This window comes from Brachycentrus maculatus, unplaced genomic scaffold (assembly GCF_059751285.1).
Source record: "Brachycentrus maculatus isolate JH-2025_06_01 unplaced genomic scaffold, ASM5975128v1 h1tg000206l, whole genome shotgun sequence".
Lineage (NCBI taxonomy): Eukaryota > Metazoa > Arthropoda > Insecta > Trichoptera > Brachycentridae > Brachycentrus > Brachycentrus maculatus.
The window spans coordinates 981,742-1,002,977 of record NW_028280957.1 but is presented as its reverse complement, the minus strand read 5'-3'; the positions used below and the strand labels follow the sequence as shown (position 1 = coordinate 1,002,977).

At 36.8% G+C, this 21,236-nt stretch overlaps 1 protein-coding gene across 1 annotated transcript in view; it reads right to left on the bottom strand.

The window, feature by feature from the left end:
• Positions 1-10,176: 10,176 nt before the first annotated feature.
• LOC148307157 (uncharacterized) overlaps positions 10,177-21,236 on the bottom strand; it is a 37,922-nt gene continuing 26,862 nt past the window's right edge. Inside the window, exons 19-23 of the mRNA XM_088263876.1 lie at positions 18,585-18,722; positions 16,978-17,086; positions 15,264-15,417; positions 14,324-14,367; positions 10,177-13,740 (exon numbers count right to left, since the gene is read on the bottom strand). Of these exons, the coding sequence (XP_088120002.1) occupies positions 11,471-13,740; positions 14,324-14,367; positions 15,264-15,417; positions 16,978-17,086; positions 18,585-18,722 (2,715 nt within the window). The 3' untranslated portion in view covers positions 10,177-11,470. The remainder of the gene's footprint in view (positions 13,741-14,323; positions 14,368-15,263; positions 15,418-16,977; positions 17,087-18,584; positions 18,723-21,236) is intronic.

Sequence of the window (21,236 nt, the reverse complement as noted above, 5' to 3'; positions counted from 1 at the left end):
ATTATTATGATTTCCTAATTTAAGAAAATATCATTCTAAAGTAAATATATTTTGAGAATAATTAGTCTCCATTTTAGAAATTTATTTTCAACCACACCATCAGTCAATTCTCATGTATGAAATCCATATTTAAACTGTTTGTGCAATATCCAGTAACATATGAACCTAGCAAATATTTATTTTTTTGTTTGTTTGTAATGTAATTGGAAGACTGGAAATTGTATATATACTTATTCGAGTTAAAAAATACTAGTTGCATATAAATTTAAACATCAGCTGTACTCAATTAAACAATCCTCCAGCACCCATTATATGTAAAAAGATTTTGAGCATTTTTCAAAGTTAACCATAGACAAAATAAATAAAAAATTGAATTTTAAAATAAGATAAAATTGCCATCCTAAAAAAAATATTTAAAAAAACACCATGCCATTTTCCTCTACAGTTCTTGCTTATAAATGAACATATTTCAGAAGTTAACCATAAACAAAATAAATGTTTTTTTTTTAAATTTTAGAACAATATTAAATTGCCATCCTAAAAATATGATGCATTTTCCATTACAGTTCTTGCTTATAGATTATTATTAAAAAATCTTTTTGTGTGTTTTTTTTACGATATTATTCCATATTGATATTAGCATTTATTGAGATTTATTATACTACCTTTATCCTTTTAATTCCTTGTGATTTTTTTTGCAACATATTGTTATATTCACAGTTGAACCTTGATGTAACGAACCTCATAACAAATTGTGTACTTACTAGCAGATTCGTTTTAATGAGGTTGAATCCCATAGAACTGGTTATAATAGAGATCAACAGATAAGAGGGTAAACCTCAATACAATAGTTTTTTAGCCATCCAAACTTCAATATGACAAATCACTTGTTTATTCTTTTTTTTCATAACTCCTTTAAGATTCGTTATATTGAGGTTCTACTGTAGGTGTGTTTTGTCATATTGTAATTATTTTAAGGTGGGGACTGACCGCAGCATTTCGTCGTAACAAAATATTCGCGGTGAGCATCCGAACATCGGATGGAGCACTCTGAAAGCTATACTGACTACATATTTGAATGCTCGCATCGAATGAATTATGTTACGACAAAATGGCTCCGGTCAGTCCCCACCTTGAAGTCGATATTCACTGATATTTCTTTTACCTTAATATCGTTACTCATTAACCTCTTTTTCAACCATAATGCTTATCAATTATTGTAAAAAGGGTTTTTGACTTTTGTATATCGTAGTCGTACGGGAGAAATTGACCAACTATCAAAACGTAAAATGTTCAGGAGGGCCATTTAAGTCACTTTTGCTTGGCAAGAAAATAAACATCAATGCCGCTAGGCATTTTAAACAAGTCAAGATATTATACTTCCAAGTTTAAAATTGCTTTGGGATTTTTTCAGGGCAATATTAAGCTAGTAAGATATCAAAAAGTCAATGATCACGTTTTTATAAAAAATACACTTTCTCCTGTATGACTACGATATTGTAATAAAATACACCAGACCAATTTTAGGTGTGGTCTCACTGCACTTTTTTGTAAGGCAAAAAATATTCTTTAAAAAAAATCCCTTTTCTCATTGTGAATCGTCTAATTTTAACATCATACTGTCTTCCTTAGAAATTATATTCCAATATAAAATACCAATAATAAATTTAAGACATTTTTAATGATGAATCTATAGATATCAGTTTTCTTCAAAAGGGCTGTCGTAATTAATGTGTCATAATGTTTTTTTGTTGGCAATCATAATGGCAATTTTTTACTCTGTCTGCAGCCGCTCTGAACAGCGCCTCAGTGCTACAGTGGAACCACTCTCTCAAGTTGTTAAGCCAGGATATACACCTTCTTCCTTTGCTGCATTTACCTTTCACTTTGCCTTGTATAATACAAGTATGAAGAAAAAAAATGGAAAGATTTTACGATTTTGAACCCAAAAATAAACAGCGTGCAAAGGGGTAATTGAGAATTAGGCATGATGAAATGTAGAGAAAACTATCGGTCATCGGATGCAATATTCCTGCGGAGCCAGCTTGTCAGGATGACCGAGATAAATGAAGATGAATGGCCCGAGGGAAAAACTTTTTTAGGGTAGATTTTTCGTGACGTCAGAGGCGTTAGCCAAACAACTCGATTTAGATGTTTTAATTCGTATTTCTCTCCCTTCATAAAATGGCCAAAGAAATTAAACTTCATTGTTTTACTTCTGTGAACGTCATGTCAAGTCCCCCTTGACAACTATTCCTCAAGAGTAATTGTCCCTTTCTTGAGCAGCTTTAGAGCTGTTTAGATAGAGCTATTTAGATAGCGCCTCGACAGTCCTGATCTCCGTCCAATCTCGTATATCCCGGAGCCAGGAGATCTGCCTTCTGCCCACACCTCGTCGACCCTCTATTAGGTATGATGACTTGCCTGCTTGCTTGACACAAAGCACATGCCTCAGATTGGAGTATATTCACGTTGCTGACTATATCAGTTCATGAAATGCGTCTATAGAATAGTGTCTTTAACACTCTTTTATTCTAATTCGTCTTAAAACACTTGCATTTTAAACTGTCTTAACCGTTCATATTTCAAGCATTCTTTTACAGCACCATATTTCAATTACTTCAATCTTCTTTGTGATTACCTGGGAGAGAATCCTCGTTGCCATTGGACGCCATAGAAAACCAATGAAACGACGAAGTGTGATACAATTCTCATGCGTAGATTGACGTTGAACTTTCTATTACTAAAGAAACTATGCATTTTGAAGAATCAGTTTCTCACCATTTCTATCCTGACATCATCTTTTGAAAATGGCCCACTGGTCACTAAGCCAACAGCCCAAATATTTACATTGGGACACCTTACTATTTATTACTCCTGTTCCTGTTCTGAGGGACACAACTCGGCTCTCCAAACTTAAAACATAGTAAGAGACATTTTTTTGTAGCAAGGTTTTTTTGCATTTTTGGACTAAGTAGAATCTACTTAGTCCAAAAATGCAAAATACGTTTTTCAAATAAAATGTCCCTTACTGTGTTTAAGGTTTGGACAGTTGAACTGCCAATGCTTAGTTTTACTGAAAAGCGTATATTTGGGTAGACACTTTTTTTAGTCCTTTTTTGTAACGGACTTTATCAATTGGATTCATTAACATTTGTAAACCTATCTATCCATTAGAATGATATCATAGAATTAAAGCGTTTATAAATGTATATATGTATATATATATATATATATATATATATATATATATATATATATATATATATATATATATATATATATATATATATAGATATATATATATAGATATTCGTATATTATATCAAATATTGTGCCTTGTACGTAGCGTGCTAGTATTGTGTGACAAATAATTAAAAATATAACATGATGATGATTTCCCCATGTATGATAACCTATGAAATTAAACTTATTATAATCATTTGTTTTTTTTTTCATTGACAACCTGTCGTACCACAGTCAGCTGTGACATTTTGTTTGTGTAAATCGATGATAAAACTAGGAAGGCAAAAGAACAAGGATCAGGTAAGGAGTTCTGCCATATTGCCTGTATTCTCGGAAGATGTATTGTATATATATATATATGTTGTATTTTTGTCCGCCTCCGTAGTGTAATGGTCAGCGCGCTTGGCTACCGTTTCGGAGGCCCCGGTTTCGATTCCCAGGGGGGGGAGTCAAATAAATATAAGTGATTTTTTCATTATAATATTTATTCAATATTACCCTGGACTGGTACCTGAAGCGGAGGGATGATCACCTTTCCTTCACGTGTTAACGATCAAGATAACACTGCGTTTATATGACGCAGTGCCCTATGCACCACTGGGGTGCGGATAAGGATTTTTTTTATTTTAACAAGTGATTTTGTACTTCAGTTGGAATCTGGTGACAGGTCATAAGCCAGGCTTCCATGGCTGTGCACTATGCACCATTGAATGTGTTTCTGTGTACTTATAGTTCTATGTACGTTTCCATAAAGTGCGTTAACACCTCCGCCTTAATAAGTTAATGTCCGCCTCTGTAGTGTAATAGTCAGCACGTTCAGCTACCGTTCTGGAGGTCCCGGCTCCGATTCCCAGGGGGGTCAAATAAATATAAGTGATTTTTTCACCCTAATATTTTATCCATATTACCCTGGACTGGTACCTGAAGCGGAGGGCTGATCACCTTTCCTTCATGTGTTAACGATCAAGATTACACTGTGTTTGTATGATGCAGTGCCCTATGCACCATTGGGGTGTGGATAAGGGTTTGAATGAAATGAAATGAAGTGTTAACACATTGTTGTCTGGCGGTTTTTCCATCAACCCCGACCCTAATTAGTATACTAATTAGGATCATATACTAATCACAAGTAATCGCAAACCCATTTCTTATATCGCTCACTACTTTCAAGAACGTCATAAATCAAAAATTGTCAATTTTCAGTTGTGCATGTTTTTGGACTGCCCAGAAAATGTACTATATCCCAGCAAAAAAGGCATATTTTTAACATAATATTTACCCACTACAGGGCAAAAAGTGTTGTTTTTGCATTTTGAAGAAAAGGTATTGTTTAATTATTTTTTTAAATATACTAAATATTTTGCAAATGGAGAAAAAACATGCAGGTTTTACCTAAAAAGATCTGTTGCACAGTAAAAAGTTCAATAAGTGGCTTGATATTTATTTTTAATACATTGCATTATATTTTTAAACTTTAAAAACGTTCTCCTGAAAAATCAATTATTTTGATTTATGACGTTCTTGAAAGGATATGTATTGTACAATGTTTTTATGGCGAATTGCGCTCTACCAAAAGTAAGCAAATAGAAGGCTTATAAGCGTCTCCCGCTCTCTACCAACATTATGTCAAAGACGCTTTTAAGCGTTTACCGTAAACAATGTGTTAGTATACTAATTCGGATCGTGTACTAATCACAAGTAACCGCAAACTCAATTCGCATCTGTACAATGTCTCTAGGCGTCTCTCGCGCTCTACCAAAAGTAAGCAAATAGAACGCTTATAAGCATCTCCCGCTCTCTAACAACAGTATGTGAAAGACGCTTTTAAGCTTCTTCTTTTTGTAGATCCTAGGGATCTGTTTGTGCCTCCGCATGTCGCTCTTGGGATGTTGACTCCCGGCTGTGCTTTTAAGCGATTCCCACAAACAATGTGTTATTTTTTGACATCTCATCAAAGATGAAGAAGAATATGGAAGTCTGGGCATTTACGGGGCTGACGACCGTCATAGGCTGGTTTAAGTGATCACTTTACACACGTGTAACATTCACCAATTCTACCCATTATTGACAACCACACTACTCAAATTCTTGGAAGTTCTATATATATGAACCAATTTAGAAACCTTGTTCTTGAATCACTAGAACTTCACTAGAGACATCTATTGGTGAGATGTATTTGGACACACTCAAAATGTTGTAAACAATGTGTTAATTGTGATTGGTGTGCTTTGCTGGGAGGAGCTAATAGCAAGCAATAAAATATTTTGACAGTTATCACAATGGATTTTTATTTATCATTTAACAGAAATAAACAATATTTAACATGAATATTCTATATATGTAACAGCTTTTCCCTTTAATAAATTTTTTATTGAATTTTTTTAAACAAATTTTTGACACAGTGCATAGTATAAGTTTCACAGCGAAAATATGTTTAAAATAATACTGTGGGGCAATTACTACACTAGGTAAGTCTTGAATCAGCTTTGGAAATTGATTGTATGAAGACTGTTATGACAATTGATGCATAGATTGACGTCATAAAACAAAGTGTGCTTTATTTAATGTAACTACATGTCTGGGTCCAAATTTATGAGGCGAACGTAAGTGGAAAAAGGAGCAGAGGAAGACCGAGAAAAACATAGCACGATCAGGTATGCCAAATACTTTAAAGTGGTCAGGATAGGTTAGGTTAGAAAAAGCAGCAGAGGAAGACCGAGAAAAACATGGCACGATCAGGTATGCCAAATACTTGAAAGTGGTCAGGTTAGGAGTCGTAACAATCGGCGGGTATGTATTAGGAGATGCATGAACGTGGAAGATGCGAAGAATGTTTGCAAAGACAGAGTGGTGTGGCGTTCTATTCTCTCTGCCTACCCCTGCGGAGAAGGAGCGTGATGGTTAGTTGGTTAGTTTTTTTTGGAAACAGTCCTGGAACGCTTCTTTTTGTGATGTCCTTCAACTACTTTATCGCGATTGCCTTATCTTGGGAATCATCTCAAATATTTTTCCTTTCAAGAGTCTTTTGAGTTTGGGGAACAAGAATACGTTAGAAGGAGCGAGATCAAGTGAGTAGGGTGAGTGGGAAAGAAAAAAGAATATTTGGTTAAAAACCACGAGTTCTAAAATCTCAATGGACTGAAGCTGATAAAACAACTAAGCTCCAACCCATTTAAGTTTTGGCCAAACACTCCATTGTTGTTCTTCCCCATCCACCCTACTCACCTGATCTCGCTATTTCTTGTTCTTGTTCCCCAAGCTCAAAAGACCATTGAAAGGAAAAAGATTTGATATGATTCCCGAGATTAAGGCAAATGCTGCTAAGGACTTGAAAGACCTCACAAGAGAAGCTGGGACTGTTTCCAGAAGTGGAAACACTGTTTGTATAAGTGTGTGTGTCGGGTAGGTGAATATTTTGAAGGGGACCCCCAGACATGTTACTTCTGAATAAAGTACATTTTATATTATTTATTGATTCGGCATTAACTTTGTGGAATGACATGATTATTTTATTAAAATGAAACACTTGAATATACCACTTTAATGAGTTTTATTTATACATGCGACTAGTTTCGAAAATGACAGATGTTTTCATCTTCTAGTACAAATTAAAACTAACAAACAAAAATATATTTAGGTGTATATTTAGGTTAATAAATATAGGGAAGGGAGGGGGGTTAAAGAACAAGATTTTTTGTAAAAGGAAACATTGATAATAATGGTGACGTATTTTTAAACAGTATATTATTAATAATTAATTATTGTTTTATCTGAATTTAAATTTTTATGTATATCTAAATTTTCTAAATTATTCATGACTTGACCTTTATTTGTAATAGAGTGTAATTATAATAATCTTGTTCCTTAACCTCCCTCCCTTCCCTATATTTTAATTTGTACCAGAATATGAAAACATCTGTCGTTTTCAAAACTAGTTGTACATATAAATAAAACTCATTAAAGTGGTATATTCAAGTGTTTTATTTTAATAAAATAAAGTACATTTTGTTTTATAATGTCAATCTACGTATGAATTGAACAGGCCAAGTATGTAAGTAAGTTTGTAAACAGTTTGATAAATCAGTTTTTATAGCTGTATAAAATGGAAGAAAAATGTCATAGAAATTCTTGATGATTTCAATGCCTAAAATATATCATTTATGTAAGAAATTTGACTAAAAATTGTATAGAACAGCCTTCCATCACTATAATAATTATAATACTACAATATTTACTACGAATTCCAACACATCTCTCAGTAAGTTCGTAGCATGACATATATATAGTTGGTGCCGCTGTTGACAAATGTTTTTACGAAATACCAACCTTTTAAAGTGTCAAAATTTTAAAACAATCTGACGTTCAATTTGCAAGTTAATGATAACTAACTAACGTACCATCGCGCCGCTTCCCGACAACCCAACGCCACACCAATCTATCTTTGCAAGCAATATTCGCCTCTTTCACATTCATGCATCTCCTCATACATACCCGCCGATTATTCCGACTCCTGACCCGACTAAACCCAGGTATTTGTTATACTTTATCGTGCGAAGTTTCCTTGGTCTCCCTCTGCTTCTGTTTTAAACTACGTTTGCTTCATAAATTTGATTTTACTATTCTTTCTTCACTGATTCGATTCACATGCCCAAATCATCTCAACATACCTTTCTTAATTTTATGTATAATGTTTATCTCAGCCTTGCATTCTTTCCTTATATCACCATTTGAACGTCTACCATACATGGTTTTGCCGCACTGAGAGATCGCATTCCGACTGCACTCATTCTACAATCATCCTCTGTATCCCAACTACATATTTTTGATGTTTTCAATAAATTGACTTCTTCTTCTACTTCTTTTTCTAGATCCTAAGGATCTGTTTGTGCCTCCGCTTGTAGCTCTTGGGATGTTGACTCCCAGCTGTCTTTCCACCTTTTCGGAGGTCTGCGTCCTTCAGGGATTCCTTGAAGGGCGATACGTGGAAGTCTGTCATCTGACATTCCATTACATGGCATAATTTAAAACGTGTGCTTTCTATTTTACTACCATCTCAACACACTTTTGTTACATGTATCTATAATGCTTATCTCAGCCTTGCGTTTTTTCCTTATATCACCATCGGAACATGTACCATACGTGGTTTTGCCGCACTGAGAGATCGCATTCCGACTGCATTCAGTAGCGTAGTTGAGCAGACACTCGACTGCAAAACTGGCATCGTGGGTTCGATTCCCGCCAATCGCAATATGAATTCAAGAAAGATGTATTTTCAATTGGTCCGAGTGTTTGTGGTATATTTTTCATATTTACATTCCCTATCCTTAATATCCAACCTGCAGACAAGCATATAAAATAGACGCTTTGCGGGTTATTCCTTAAATTTGTTTTTTTTTAGCATTTGACATACTTGATCGTGCCAAACTTTTCTCGGTTTTTCTCTGCTCCTTTAGCTACATTCGCCTCACAAATTTGTTTTACATTTCTTCGCTCATTAGTTCCACACGTCCAAACCATCTCAACACACCTTTCTTAATTTTATCGATATTGCTTGTCCCAGCTTTGCATTCATTCCTTATTTCACCATTCGAACATCTATCATACATTGTTTTGCTGAACGATCCAGAATATTCTCCCGCAAAGCATCTAAAATAGACGCTTTGCGGGTTTTTCCTTTAAATTTAATAAAAATAATAATTAAAATAAAAAAGTCTACATTCATACTTAGTTTACCAACTCCATACTTCACTTCCATACATTAGAGTTGTGATCTTTCTTTGTAGCGTTACTTTTGTAATTGCCGCCTCCGTAGGGTAATGGTCAGCGCGCTCGGCTACCGTACCGAAGGTCCCGGGTTCGATTCCCAGGGGTGGTCAAATAAATATGAGAGATTTTTTCACTCTTATATTTAATTCATTCAATATTACCTTGGACTGGTACCGGAAGCGGAGGGCTTATCACCTTTCCTGCATGTGTTAACGATCGCGATAACACTGCATTTATATGATGTAGTCCCTATGCACCATTGGGGTGCGGATAAGGGTTTGAATGAAAAGAAATGACGCAAGAAAAGCGTGGAAATTTCATAGAAGCGAATAAAAAGAGGTCATCCTACAACAAACTTACTGAGTGATGCGTTATAAATACAATGTCATATAATGAAATTTCATATGTTATTCGTTTAATTTGGCCACGATTTAGGTAACTTTGACACGTTTTTTACATATTTTCATAACATATATTACAAAATTATAGTTTTGCAAGCTCCAAACATTTTGTACATGCTTTTCCTTCAGGTGAAACACATTTTTTGGAAAAATTTATATTTTTACCAGAATGGCGGCGCCATCTATTGAACTTAACACCAACATATGCTATAGTAATTATTGCGCATGGCGGACAGTATGCTTCTTGACAACTTACTGTCAGTCACTTACTGTATTCACCTGTGACGGGTGTTTTTACCTAGGACAGATAAAAAAAATTATAACACCTTGTTTGACCGCAGTGGCAGCGCCAACTGTTGAACGCAACAGCAACGCACGCAATATCAAAACATTGCTCATGGCGGACAGCGTGCTTCTTGACAGCTGCATTTGTCTTCGATTGCATTACTTTTTTATAGACTTCTAATATTTTTATTGCTTCACAGGTATTGCGAAATGTCACATATTAGAAATGTGAGCTTTCTATATGATTTATTTTCCATTTAACCAGACTGAGCCACAGCAACGCGTGGCCGCATACAGCTAGCAAATAATTAACAAATAAACATTCATATATTGACAACGACGATAAATTTTATATGTACATATGAAAAAAATATTATACTTGAAAGATATAATATATTTTGTTTTGTCTAGATTTAAAGTAAGCAAACTTACATATTTTAAAACATATTGCTTTGGCTACATTTGCGTTTAATTTTTTATTTAATTTTTTTAATTTAATTTTTATGTTTGGTCTCTTAGAAATATGGAATTATGTTTTATGCTCAGTCTTCTGCCATGATGCTTTTAAAGTAGAATGAAGTTGTCTTATTTTCAATTTTACTTGGTGTTCACCATAGTGGTAATTACCGAGCGAAATTGCGATTGAAAATGTATAGATATTACCACAAAGTGACTGCCGAATAAATTTGTGAATTGAACTTATTAATAATATGAATATATATGTAAATATCCTGGTTTTTCACTTCATATTGGATGCCTTACAAAACTAATTGGACTTTTTATTTTATTTTATAAAAAAGATAAACGTCCAATATGATTTGTTAAAGTCCAGTTTGTCTTGTAAAATGTCCAATCTGTTTTTTTAAACGTCTTATTCAATTTGTTAAGCGTCCAATTTGATTTGTTAAACATCCAGTTTGTCTTGTAAAACGTCAAATTTGATTTGTAAGACATCCAATTTGGCTTGTAAAATTTCCAATTTCTCTTGTAAAATGTCCAATTTGTCATGTAAAATATCAAATTTGTCCTGTAAAACGTCTAATATGTCTTATAAAAAGTCTAATTTGTCTTGGAAAATGTTAGATCCGTCTTGTAAAACGTCTAATTTGTCCTGTAAAATGTCAGATGATCTGTCTTGTAAAACGTCCAATATGTCTTGTAAAACGTCAGATGTCTTGTAAAACATCCTATTTGTCCTGTAAATCGTACTATTTGTCCTGTAAAATGTCAGATGTCTTGAAAACGCCCCGTTTGTCCTGTAAAACATTCAATTTGTCCTGTAAAACGTCAAATTTGTCACACGTCTGACCTGTCTTGTTAAACGTCCAATTTGTCTTGGAAAACGTTCGATCCGTCTTGTAAAACATCTAATTTGTCCTGTAAAATGTCAGATTATCTGTCTTGTAAAACGTCAGATATCTTGTACAACGTCCTATTTGTTCTGCAAATCGTCCTATTTGTCCTATAAATCGTCCAATTTGTCCTGTCAAACGTCTGACCTGTCTTGTAAAACACCCAATTTGACTTGGAAAACGTCCGATCCGTCTTGTAAAATGTCCAATCTGTCTTGTAAAATGTCCAATTGGATTAGTTAAACGTCTAATTTTATTTCCAACTTGTCCAATTAGTCTGTAAAACGTCCAAATTGAAGTTAAAAATTTTTATATTCAATAATACTGTGCGGGTTTTTTAATTAATTTAAGATGGCTTTAAAATAGATTTGAATTTCCAATAATTAAGCTTTATAATGTACACTTATTTTGGCAGCCTCGTTAAAGAGCAGAGCTGACTTCGTCTTGTTCAACTGACGGAGAATCATTGTCGATGATGCAACAGTTCACCGAAGACGCCTCTTCCGCATCGGCTTTTTCTTGTTTCAAATTCTCCGCACTGTGTCTGACTTGCTCTTCGCATTTGGGCTCTAGCTTCCTTTCGCTATTAGCTTCGCGTTCCTTCTTGGCATCTTTATCCCCCGACTTATCCTTCTTTTTGCTTCTCTTTCTTCTTTTTGAATCTCGTGTTTTGGGAGATCTCTCCAGGAGGAACAGGGCCTCGTGGAAGTCGTCCGAGCTTAGGTTCGATTCTTGGACGTGCAAAACGGAACTCAGGGCGCCATCTGTGGACGATTTCGGAAAGTGGAACATCTCTCTGTCTCTTTCCGGTTCGTTGGCGCTCTTGGACTTCAATTTGGAGCTGGCCAAAGCGTCGTCGGAGAAGTCATTCAGAGTGATGAGCGGCCGGGCCGACCAGGACTTCTGCAAGTTGCACTTGGCGCTCGTCATTCCGGTTGGGGAATTTGGTAAAGACAGCTCGAAGGCGAGTTGATCGTTGATGGAATTTTTAGGGAAGATGTTTTCGTAGAGTGCTTCGTCGTCTTTACTCGGGGACATGTATTCTAGACTGCGCTTCGATTCGGAGCTGACGGATTCTTTTTTTGAAGAACCGATCGAAGACATGTTGCTGATCATAATACCCCCGCTGTGGCATCCGGTGTAGACGGTTCCCCTCAAAGGGCAATGCAGAGAGTTGTCATTGTCCGTATTATCGTTGGAGCAATCATTCATCAGGCCTGGGTCATCATCGTCCATGAATACGTCGTCGCTGAAGTGAGAAGGTGGCAGTACTGTCACATTAAGAATACTGTCTTCGGACAGATGACCTCTGGCGCGCTTGTTTCTAGGTCCGGTTGGGGTCGTAGAGCGTAGAAGAGACGGAGTATAAAGTTCTGGGGATCCAGGAGTGTATGTTGAGGTGTTCATAGTCTCGCTGCAGGGAGACAGGGACGGAGAAGTCACGTGGACTATCACCGGACTAGTCGGCAGGACTTTGGACAGCTCCTTATAGTCCTTCCAGGCGATCTTCTGTTTCGCTTTCGGCGATTTTTGCTCAGAGCTCGGCAGACGGAATGAGCTGGTTCTTGTGAAGTATTGGGCCTGAGATACCGATCGCGAGACGTTGGAATCGGAGTTTGCCAGGACCGTCGTGGACAGCGAAGACTTGGGGGAAGTCTCCCGGCAAATGGACACTCCGGAGATGTAGAGTGTGGGTGATTTCGGTATCCCGGTTTCCGACTCGCACTCGTTGCTGCTGTCTGTTTCCAGACCTCTCTTCGTCTTGCCCGTAACGTCTTCGGGGCTTTTGATCACCTGGTCTTGCGCACCGTCGCATATCTTGATGCTGAGAGTCGGGATGTTCTTCGCTTTGTTAAGTCCCTTTGCCAACTTCTTCGGGCTACTGGTATTCGTGCTTTTATCGTTAGCTTTTTCCGCGTGTGATTTCTGCTTTTCGGGGCTAGATTTAGCCGGACACGTGAGAGTGTTTCTTTCACCGAGGTGTTTCTCCGAGCTGCTCGCTTTAACCATGACTTGCCCTCTCTCCGTCCTGGGAATATGATCAGAATGTCTTCTAAAATTATCGCCGATGATATCATTTTGGTTTAAATTTTGCATCACGCCTTCGCCAGCTGTTCCTGTATTTCGGTTGGCTAGTTTTGTCAAGTACGTGTTGACTTTCAGATGGCTGGAGTTCAGATCTGGTATGTGGATCATCTTGTCGCTGAAATCGAAGACTTCCGGGTTGATTTTGCCTCTGCAATCAACACTGACAGTGGTGGGGGCTTCTTTGTCGCTTATAATGATATTTGTCATCGGCACAGCTCTATCTTTCTTGTCGTTGTATTTATTGGGAGACTGGTTTTCGATTGGGACAGTTTTGACACATTTCTTCTCGCAGCAAAATTCTCCCCAGTGCAAGTTTTGGGGGAACGGGAACTTTTTACGGGAATTGTCATCTTTGGGTCCTTTTGACGTTGACTCTGCGACAGTGTTGCGCTTGTGCTGGTCGTGCTTGGTCGGGGTCTTGGTCGTTTTGACGATATCGTAGTCAAAGTCGCACTGCTGGGTGTAGGCGTCGATCTGTATGCTCTTGGTGATGGTGTACTGGGTGTTGTCTCCCTGGGAAAGCTTCAGCGTGGTTTTGGGCGGGTGCGGCAGCGTCGACACCTCCACCGGGACCATGTCTGAGTGCATCATGTCGAAGTTTTCTGCAAACATCAAATACGATTATCATAATGGAGAAACCCCATCGCATTTTTAGGTTATACCTTGCTATTTTACCTCCTAATGACATTAAGGCCAGCATTTTTGTAATTCCAAACCTTGAAGTGAAGCGTGAAGTCTTTTAAGGTATATATGGCATAAACGTTTGTCCGCCTTCATAGTGTAATGGTCAGCACGCTCCGCTACCGTTCTGGAGGTCCCGGGTTCGATTCCCAAGGGGGGTAAAATAAATATAAGTGTTTTTTTCATTGTCATATTTATTTAATATTACCCTGGACTGGTATCTGAAGCGGAGGGCTGATCACCTTTCCTTCATGTGTAAACGATCAAGATAACACTGCGTTTATATGACGCAGTGCCCTATGCACCATTGGGGTGCGGATAAGGGTTTTATAATTTTTATATTATTAAATGTTATATAACATAAAACGATTTTTTTCTATTTTTTTGGACTTTGTACGTATTCGAATTTGTTATTTCAAAATCGTGCAATAGTTTTTTTTTTACCTTAATATTGATTATTGTTGTACAATTTAATTAATACTTTTTTTTTTTCAATGCACTCACCAATGTCCATTCGATTGATGAAATCATCCGGCATCTTTCCATATCTAAAACAATGAAATATTACTTATATTAATACCAATACTTGGCACAATCAGGTATGTCAAATACTTGAAAGCGGCCGGGTCAGGAGTCGTAATAATCGTCGGGTATGTATGAGGAGATGCATGAATGTAGAAGAGGCAAAGAATGTTTGCAAAGACCGAGTGGTTTGGCGTTCGACTCTCTCTGCCTACCCCTGCGGGGAAGCGGCGTGATGGTTAGTTAGTTAGTTAATACCAATATACCAAGAAATATTAAACAATTCTTATTTATCTTATTTTAACTAAGTAACCATCACGCTGCTGCCTGCAGGGGTAGATAGAGAGGATAGAATGCCACACCACTCTTGCAAACATTCTTACCCTCTTTCACATTCATACTTCTCCTCATTATCGATTATTCAGACTCCTGACCTGACCACGCTGAAGTGTTGATTAGTTAGTTATAATTAAACATATAACGAAGGTAGATTTGAAAGAGAAAAAATTCCATCTATTGTAGTTCTGTTTTTTTTTGTTGGTTCACTGGGTTTGGTAAACACAATGATTAATATTACTTACACAACTTGTGGTACCTCAACTGTTCATATATAGCGTCTGACTTGTACATCTACAACGCGCGCATACGCGTCACTATCTTTTTGATTTTTATCAATCGGCTAATTTTATCATCTATGACTCATATTTATAAATAAATTAATTGTAAAAATGTGCCTTCGACACGGGAATACCTTGTGATGACGCTTCGTCCCTCAAGGAAATCCCGAAGGACGTAGACCCCAGACAGACCCCCGAAAAGGTGGAGAGACAGCTGGCAGTCGATATCCCAAGAGCAACGCAGACAGTTATCCCCAGGATCTATAGAAAGATGACGATGACGATGAAGAAGAAAGTTGACTTACGCGGTGGGTGCGACGTTGGTATCATCAGTGCTGGAGCTGCCCAGGGATATGTCCCCCATGCTCCAGGAGCGCCGCACCTTCCCCCCGAGCTGGCGCAGCAACGGAGGTCGCTGCCATACGCCTCCCGACCTGAGCAGCGGAGGTCTGGACTTGCCTGGATGTGAGGGATTCAAGCATCAAGTGAAACGTGTTTCGATAAAAAAAAAATCAAATGTTTTGGCCAACAAATTCCAGGAAAAAATTTTTTGGTCAAAAATTTACAAGCAATACAAAACAATTTTCAGGCATAAATATTAAAATGCTTTGGTCAAGGTATTAACTTATCTTGTTTTTGTCAATAATTTTCAGGTAAAAACTTTTAAATGTTTTAGTCATTTATTCACAGGCATAACTCAAGAGGTTTTGGTCAACAATTTATAGGCATAAACATAAAGATGTTTCTGTCAACAAAAAACCTGGCTTTGAGTTTTGCCTAAAAATCTAAGCGAAATTTAAAGTTATTACGGTCAACAATTTATAGACATAAAATTTAAGGTAAATATGTATTGAACAATAATTTTCAAGCATAAAATTAGTAATGATATTTTGAACAACAATTTTCAAGCATAAAATAAAAAAAATGTTCCAATTTTCAGGCATAAACTTTAAGTAAAGATGTTTTGAACAACATTTTTAGGCATAAACTTTAAGTAAAGATGTTTTGAACAACATTTTTAGGCATAAACTTTAAGTAAAGATGTTTTGAACAACATTTTTCAAGCATAAACATTAAGTAAAGATGTTTTGAACAACATTTTTCAGACATAAACTTTAAGTAAAGATGTTTTGAACAACATTTTTCAGGCATAAACATTAAGTAAAGATGTTTTGAACAACATTTTTCAGGCATAAACTTTAAGTAAAGATGTTTTGAACAACATTTTTCAGGCATAAACATTAAGTAAAGATGTTTTGAACAACATTTTTCAGGCATAAACTTTAAGTAAAGATGTTTTGAACAACATTTTTCGGGCATAAACTTTAAGTTAAGATGTTTTGAACAACATTTTTCAGGCATAAACTTTAAGTAAAGATGTTTTGAACAACATTTTTCAGGCATAAACATTAAGTAAAGATGTTTTGAACAACATTTTTCAGGCATAAACTTTAAGTAAAGATGTTTTGAACAACATTTTTCAGGCATAAGCTTTAAGTAAGGACGTTTTGAACAAAATTTTCACGGAAGGTTTCATGGTCTTCAATCTCTTTATACTTTTAATGTACCATCGTGACAAGAACACAATACGCTCACTCCTTTCAAGAACGTCATAAATCAAAAATCGTCAATTTTCAGTTGTGCATGTTTTCCTAATGCCCAGAAAATGTACTATATCCCAGTAAAAGAGGCATACTTTTAACTTAAGATTTACCCGCTACAGGGCAGAAAGTGTTGTTTTTGCATTTTGAAGAAAAGGTATTGTTTAATTATTTTTTATATACCAAATATTTTTCAAATGGAGAAAAAACCTTCAGGTTTTACCTTAAAAGATCTGTTGCACAGAAAAAAGTTCAATAAGTGGCTTGATATTTATTTTTAATACAATGTATTATATTTTTAAACTTTAAAAACGTTCTCCTGAAAAATCAAGTTTTTTGATTTATGACATTCTTGAAAGGAGTGACCGAAAAGTATTGTTTCAAAAGTCTATCAAAAAAATGCAATTGGGGTATTTACCATCTTGGCCAAAGTCCATGAAGCCCGATGTGCCGGAACTGCTTCCGGCGCCCTCGTGCTCATCTCGGTTCTTGCTGGAGTTGGAGTCCTCTTCGTCCCTCCCCTCCATCTTCAAAAAGAGACATCTTGTCTATTGTAACCGAGAAAAACTTTCAATAATTTGAGTGCGTCCAAATCTTGGTTTACAATAGGGCACTGCATCATATAAACGCAGTGTTATCTTGATCGTTAACACGCGAAGGAAAGGTGATCAGCCCTCCGCTTCAGGCACAAGTCCAGGGTGATATTGAATAAATATTAGAGTGAAAAAAATCACTTATATTTATTAGACCCCCCCCTGGGAATCTAACCCGGGACCTCCAGAACGGTAGCCGAGCGCGCTGACCACTACACTACGGAGGCGGACTCCTCATACATACCCGCCGACTGTTCCGACTGACCTGACCATACCTGAGTATTTATAAATTTGACTCATAAATTTGCTATCATAAATATGCTTTTTGTCCGCCTCCGTAGTGTAATGGTCAGCATGTTCGGCTACCGTTCTGGAGGTCCCAGGTTCGATTCCCAGAGGGGGGTCTAATAAATATAAGTGATTTTTTTTCACTTTAATATTTATTCAATATTACCCTGGACTGGTGCCTGAAGCGGAGGGCTGATCACCTTTCCTTCATGTGCAAAACGATCGAGATAACACTGCGTTTATATGAAGCAGTGCCCTATGCACCATTGGGGTGCGGTAAGGGATTTATTATTATTAATTTGCTATACATTCACATGTCCACATTCATGCATCTCCTCATACACACAAACCGATCATTCTGACTCCAAGAAACATATCTGGCAAGAGTCTACTATGAGACAGAATAAGGAACGCCAGGATAAGGGAAATATGCGAAAAGGAAGATGTCGTTAGGTGGGGAAGGCAACAAAGGAGACAATTGTTTGCACGTGTGAGGAGAATGGAACCATCCAGACTTTATTTATGAAACTGCAGATAGTTGGTAAAATTCCATATTGAATTGTCCAGTATTTGATAATGTTTTAATAAGTCAAAACGCGTCACATACTATCATATGTATGTAAATAAAAGTAGAACTCAATCTAATAACCGTGTTTAATTTTGGATATAGTAACCATCCAGACTCCCCCACATTACACTGTAGACGACTTCAAAGAGGTGAACCTCACATACTAATATATTTACATCTCACCAATAGATGTCTCTAGTGAAGTTCTAGTGATTCAAGAACAAGGTTTCTAAATTGGTTCATATATATAGAACTTCCAAGAATTTAAGTAGTGTGGTTGTCAATAATGGGTAGAATTGGTGAATGTTACACGTGTGTAAAGTGATCACTTAAAAACCAGCCTATGACGGTCGTCAGCCCCGTAAATGCCCAGACTTCCATATTCTTCTTCATCTTTGATGAGATGTCAAAAAATAATATGAAAATGACTCCTGTGATTGGAGATAATCCAGATTTTGTGAACAAGTATTTGGACACACTCAAAGAGATGGATCGACATCACAGGGGGCTAATCCCTCTTAAAAACAGGCCACATGGTTTACACCAAGAAAAAGGATATTATAAACAGTATCTCACATGTCTTTGCTTATCCTGCCTGGGCGCTAGCAAGTCCAGGGTCCCCAAAGCCAAGTTTGGTAGGTCCAAGGGAGCTCCCCCTAGAGCCTTCAGAAAGTATCCCACGGTAATGTCTGCAGCTCTTGACCAGCTTTCCTCCTGTAAAAAAGCGTAACGTTGTGAAAAAAATATACATATCGCTCACTCCTTTCAACAACGTCATATATCAAAAAACTTGATTTTTAAGGAGATCGTTTTTAAAGTTAAAAAAATATAATGAAATGTATTGAAAATAAATATCAAGCCACTTGTTGAATTTTTCACAGTGCAAAAGATCTTTTTAGGTAAAACCTGAAGGTTCTTTCTCCAGTTGAATAATATTTAGTATATTTAAAAAAATAATTAAACAATACCTTTTTTTCAAAATGCAAAAACAACACTTTCTGCCCTGCAGCGGGTAAATATGAAGTTAAAAATATGCCGCTTTTGCTGGGATATATGTGGTACATTTTCTGGGCATTCCGAAAACACGTACAACTAAAAATCGAAGACTTATGAAATTTGACGTTGTTGAAAGAAGTGAACGATATAACAATAAATCAAATAAAGCTTAGCGCGCGTCAAAGAGGTACTAGGCAAAAATCTATATTCCCAGTGTTTGTCCATAATACAAAGTATGCCATGTTCTCTCCGATTCTGCGGCTTCACATGTTATCCAATGCTTTTGAAAGTATGGGTGTATTTAATATATTGTCATCCACCTTGAAGTGTGTACTTTCTCAGCATTTCTTCTCCATTATATAATGGATAAATGTAAACGTTGTGTTTCACTCTCTCTCGCTGCTGGCTGATGAAGGAGACGTGTATTTACCAGTGCTTACTATTTGTTCTTTTATTATTATTTTATGTTTAAGACTTTTTGTTTCTCTATTAGTGTATTCATTAGTGTATTTTTTTATAATATACTGTATATATGTATTATGTTAAAGGCATTGGCCATTTAATTAATAAATAAATAGTGGCAACCCGGATCGTTCAGAATTTTCCACATTCAAAGAGGTCTCAGTCTAGCTATAAGAGAATACTGTAACTGAGTGCAAAAAAGACTTTAATAGTTAGATCACCCTGTCAATCAGTTTGACTTTTATTGGCGCAAGACTTCTTCAAAATTTTTTTATATAATGATAATGACAATCTGGATCATTTAGCAAAACAATATATGATAGATGTTCGAATGGTGAAATAAGTAATGAATGCAAAGCTGGGACGAGCATTATCGATAAAATTAAGAAAGGTGTGTTGAGATGGTTTGGACGTGTGGAACTAATGAGCGAAGAAAGAAAGGTAAAACAAATTTATGAGGCGAATGTAGTTGAAAAAACGCGCAGTGAAAAACGGTGCAAAGTTTGGCACGATCAGGTATGTCAAATACTTTTCATTTTTTTATTTTAAAGAATAACCCGCAAAGCATCTTTTTTAGATGCTTGTCTGCAGGTAGGATGTAATGATAGGGAAGGTAAATGTGTAAAATTCATCACAAGCACCCAGACCAGTTAAAATAAATCTTTCTTGAATTCATTTTGCAATTGGCGGGAATCGAACCAGCGACGCCAGTTTCGCAGTCAGGTCAGCAGTCAGGTTAGGAATTGAAACAATAATGGGCGAGTATGTATGAGGGGAGTATGTATGAGGGGATGCATGAACGTGGAAGAGGCGAAGAATTTTTGCAAAGACAGAGTAGTGTGGCGTTCTATTGTATTCTGTGTGATGGTTAGTTAGTTGGTTTATGATGAAGGTGAACATACAGCTTCCTTCACAGGTAAGATTCAACAACTCTATAACTCCTTGGTGCGAAGTAGACTCGATGATTTGGGGGCCACACGAGCTTAAGTACTCTCTTATGGTAGAGGAAGTCCAAAAGAAGTCTCTGATGTATCTCTACATGAGAGAGTACGGCTATTATCCTCGGCTCTACCTGACCGGAATATGCTTGACTACAATAGTTTAGAGATTAGAAGGAATGTGTAAAAATACAACACAAACACGCAGACCAATTGAAAATAAATCTTTCTTGAATTCATTTTGCGACGCCAGTTTCGCAGTCAGGTCAGGTCAGGTTAGGAATTGAAATAATAATGGGCGGGTATGTATGAGGGGATGCATGAACGCGGAAGAGGCGAAGAATGTTTGCAAAGACAGAGTGGTGTGGCGTTCTATTCTATTCTGTATGATGGTTAGTTAGTTAGTTTATGATGAAGGTGGGCACGCAGCTTCCTTCACAGGCAAGATTCATCAACTCTTTATAACTCCTTGGTGCGAAGTAGACTCGATGATTTGGGGGCCACACGAGCTTAAGTACTCTCTTATGGTAGAGAAAGTCCAAAAGAAGTCTCTGATGTATCTCTACATGAGAGAGTACGGCTATTATCCTCGGCTCTACCTGACCGGAATATGCTTGACTACAATAGTTTAGAGATTAGAAGGAATGTGTATTTGATTACGGATTTTTATCGATTGTTGCGCGGTATGATCGATAATCCTGAAATTATCCGGAACATTGATCTGTATGTTCCCGATAGTTACCTAAGACAGCGTCCACATAGATTGTTTCACATTCCTATACACAGGACTAACCTGCCGATGGTTATGAGTTATGGTTAAGAGCTACCGCTA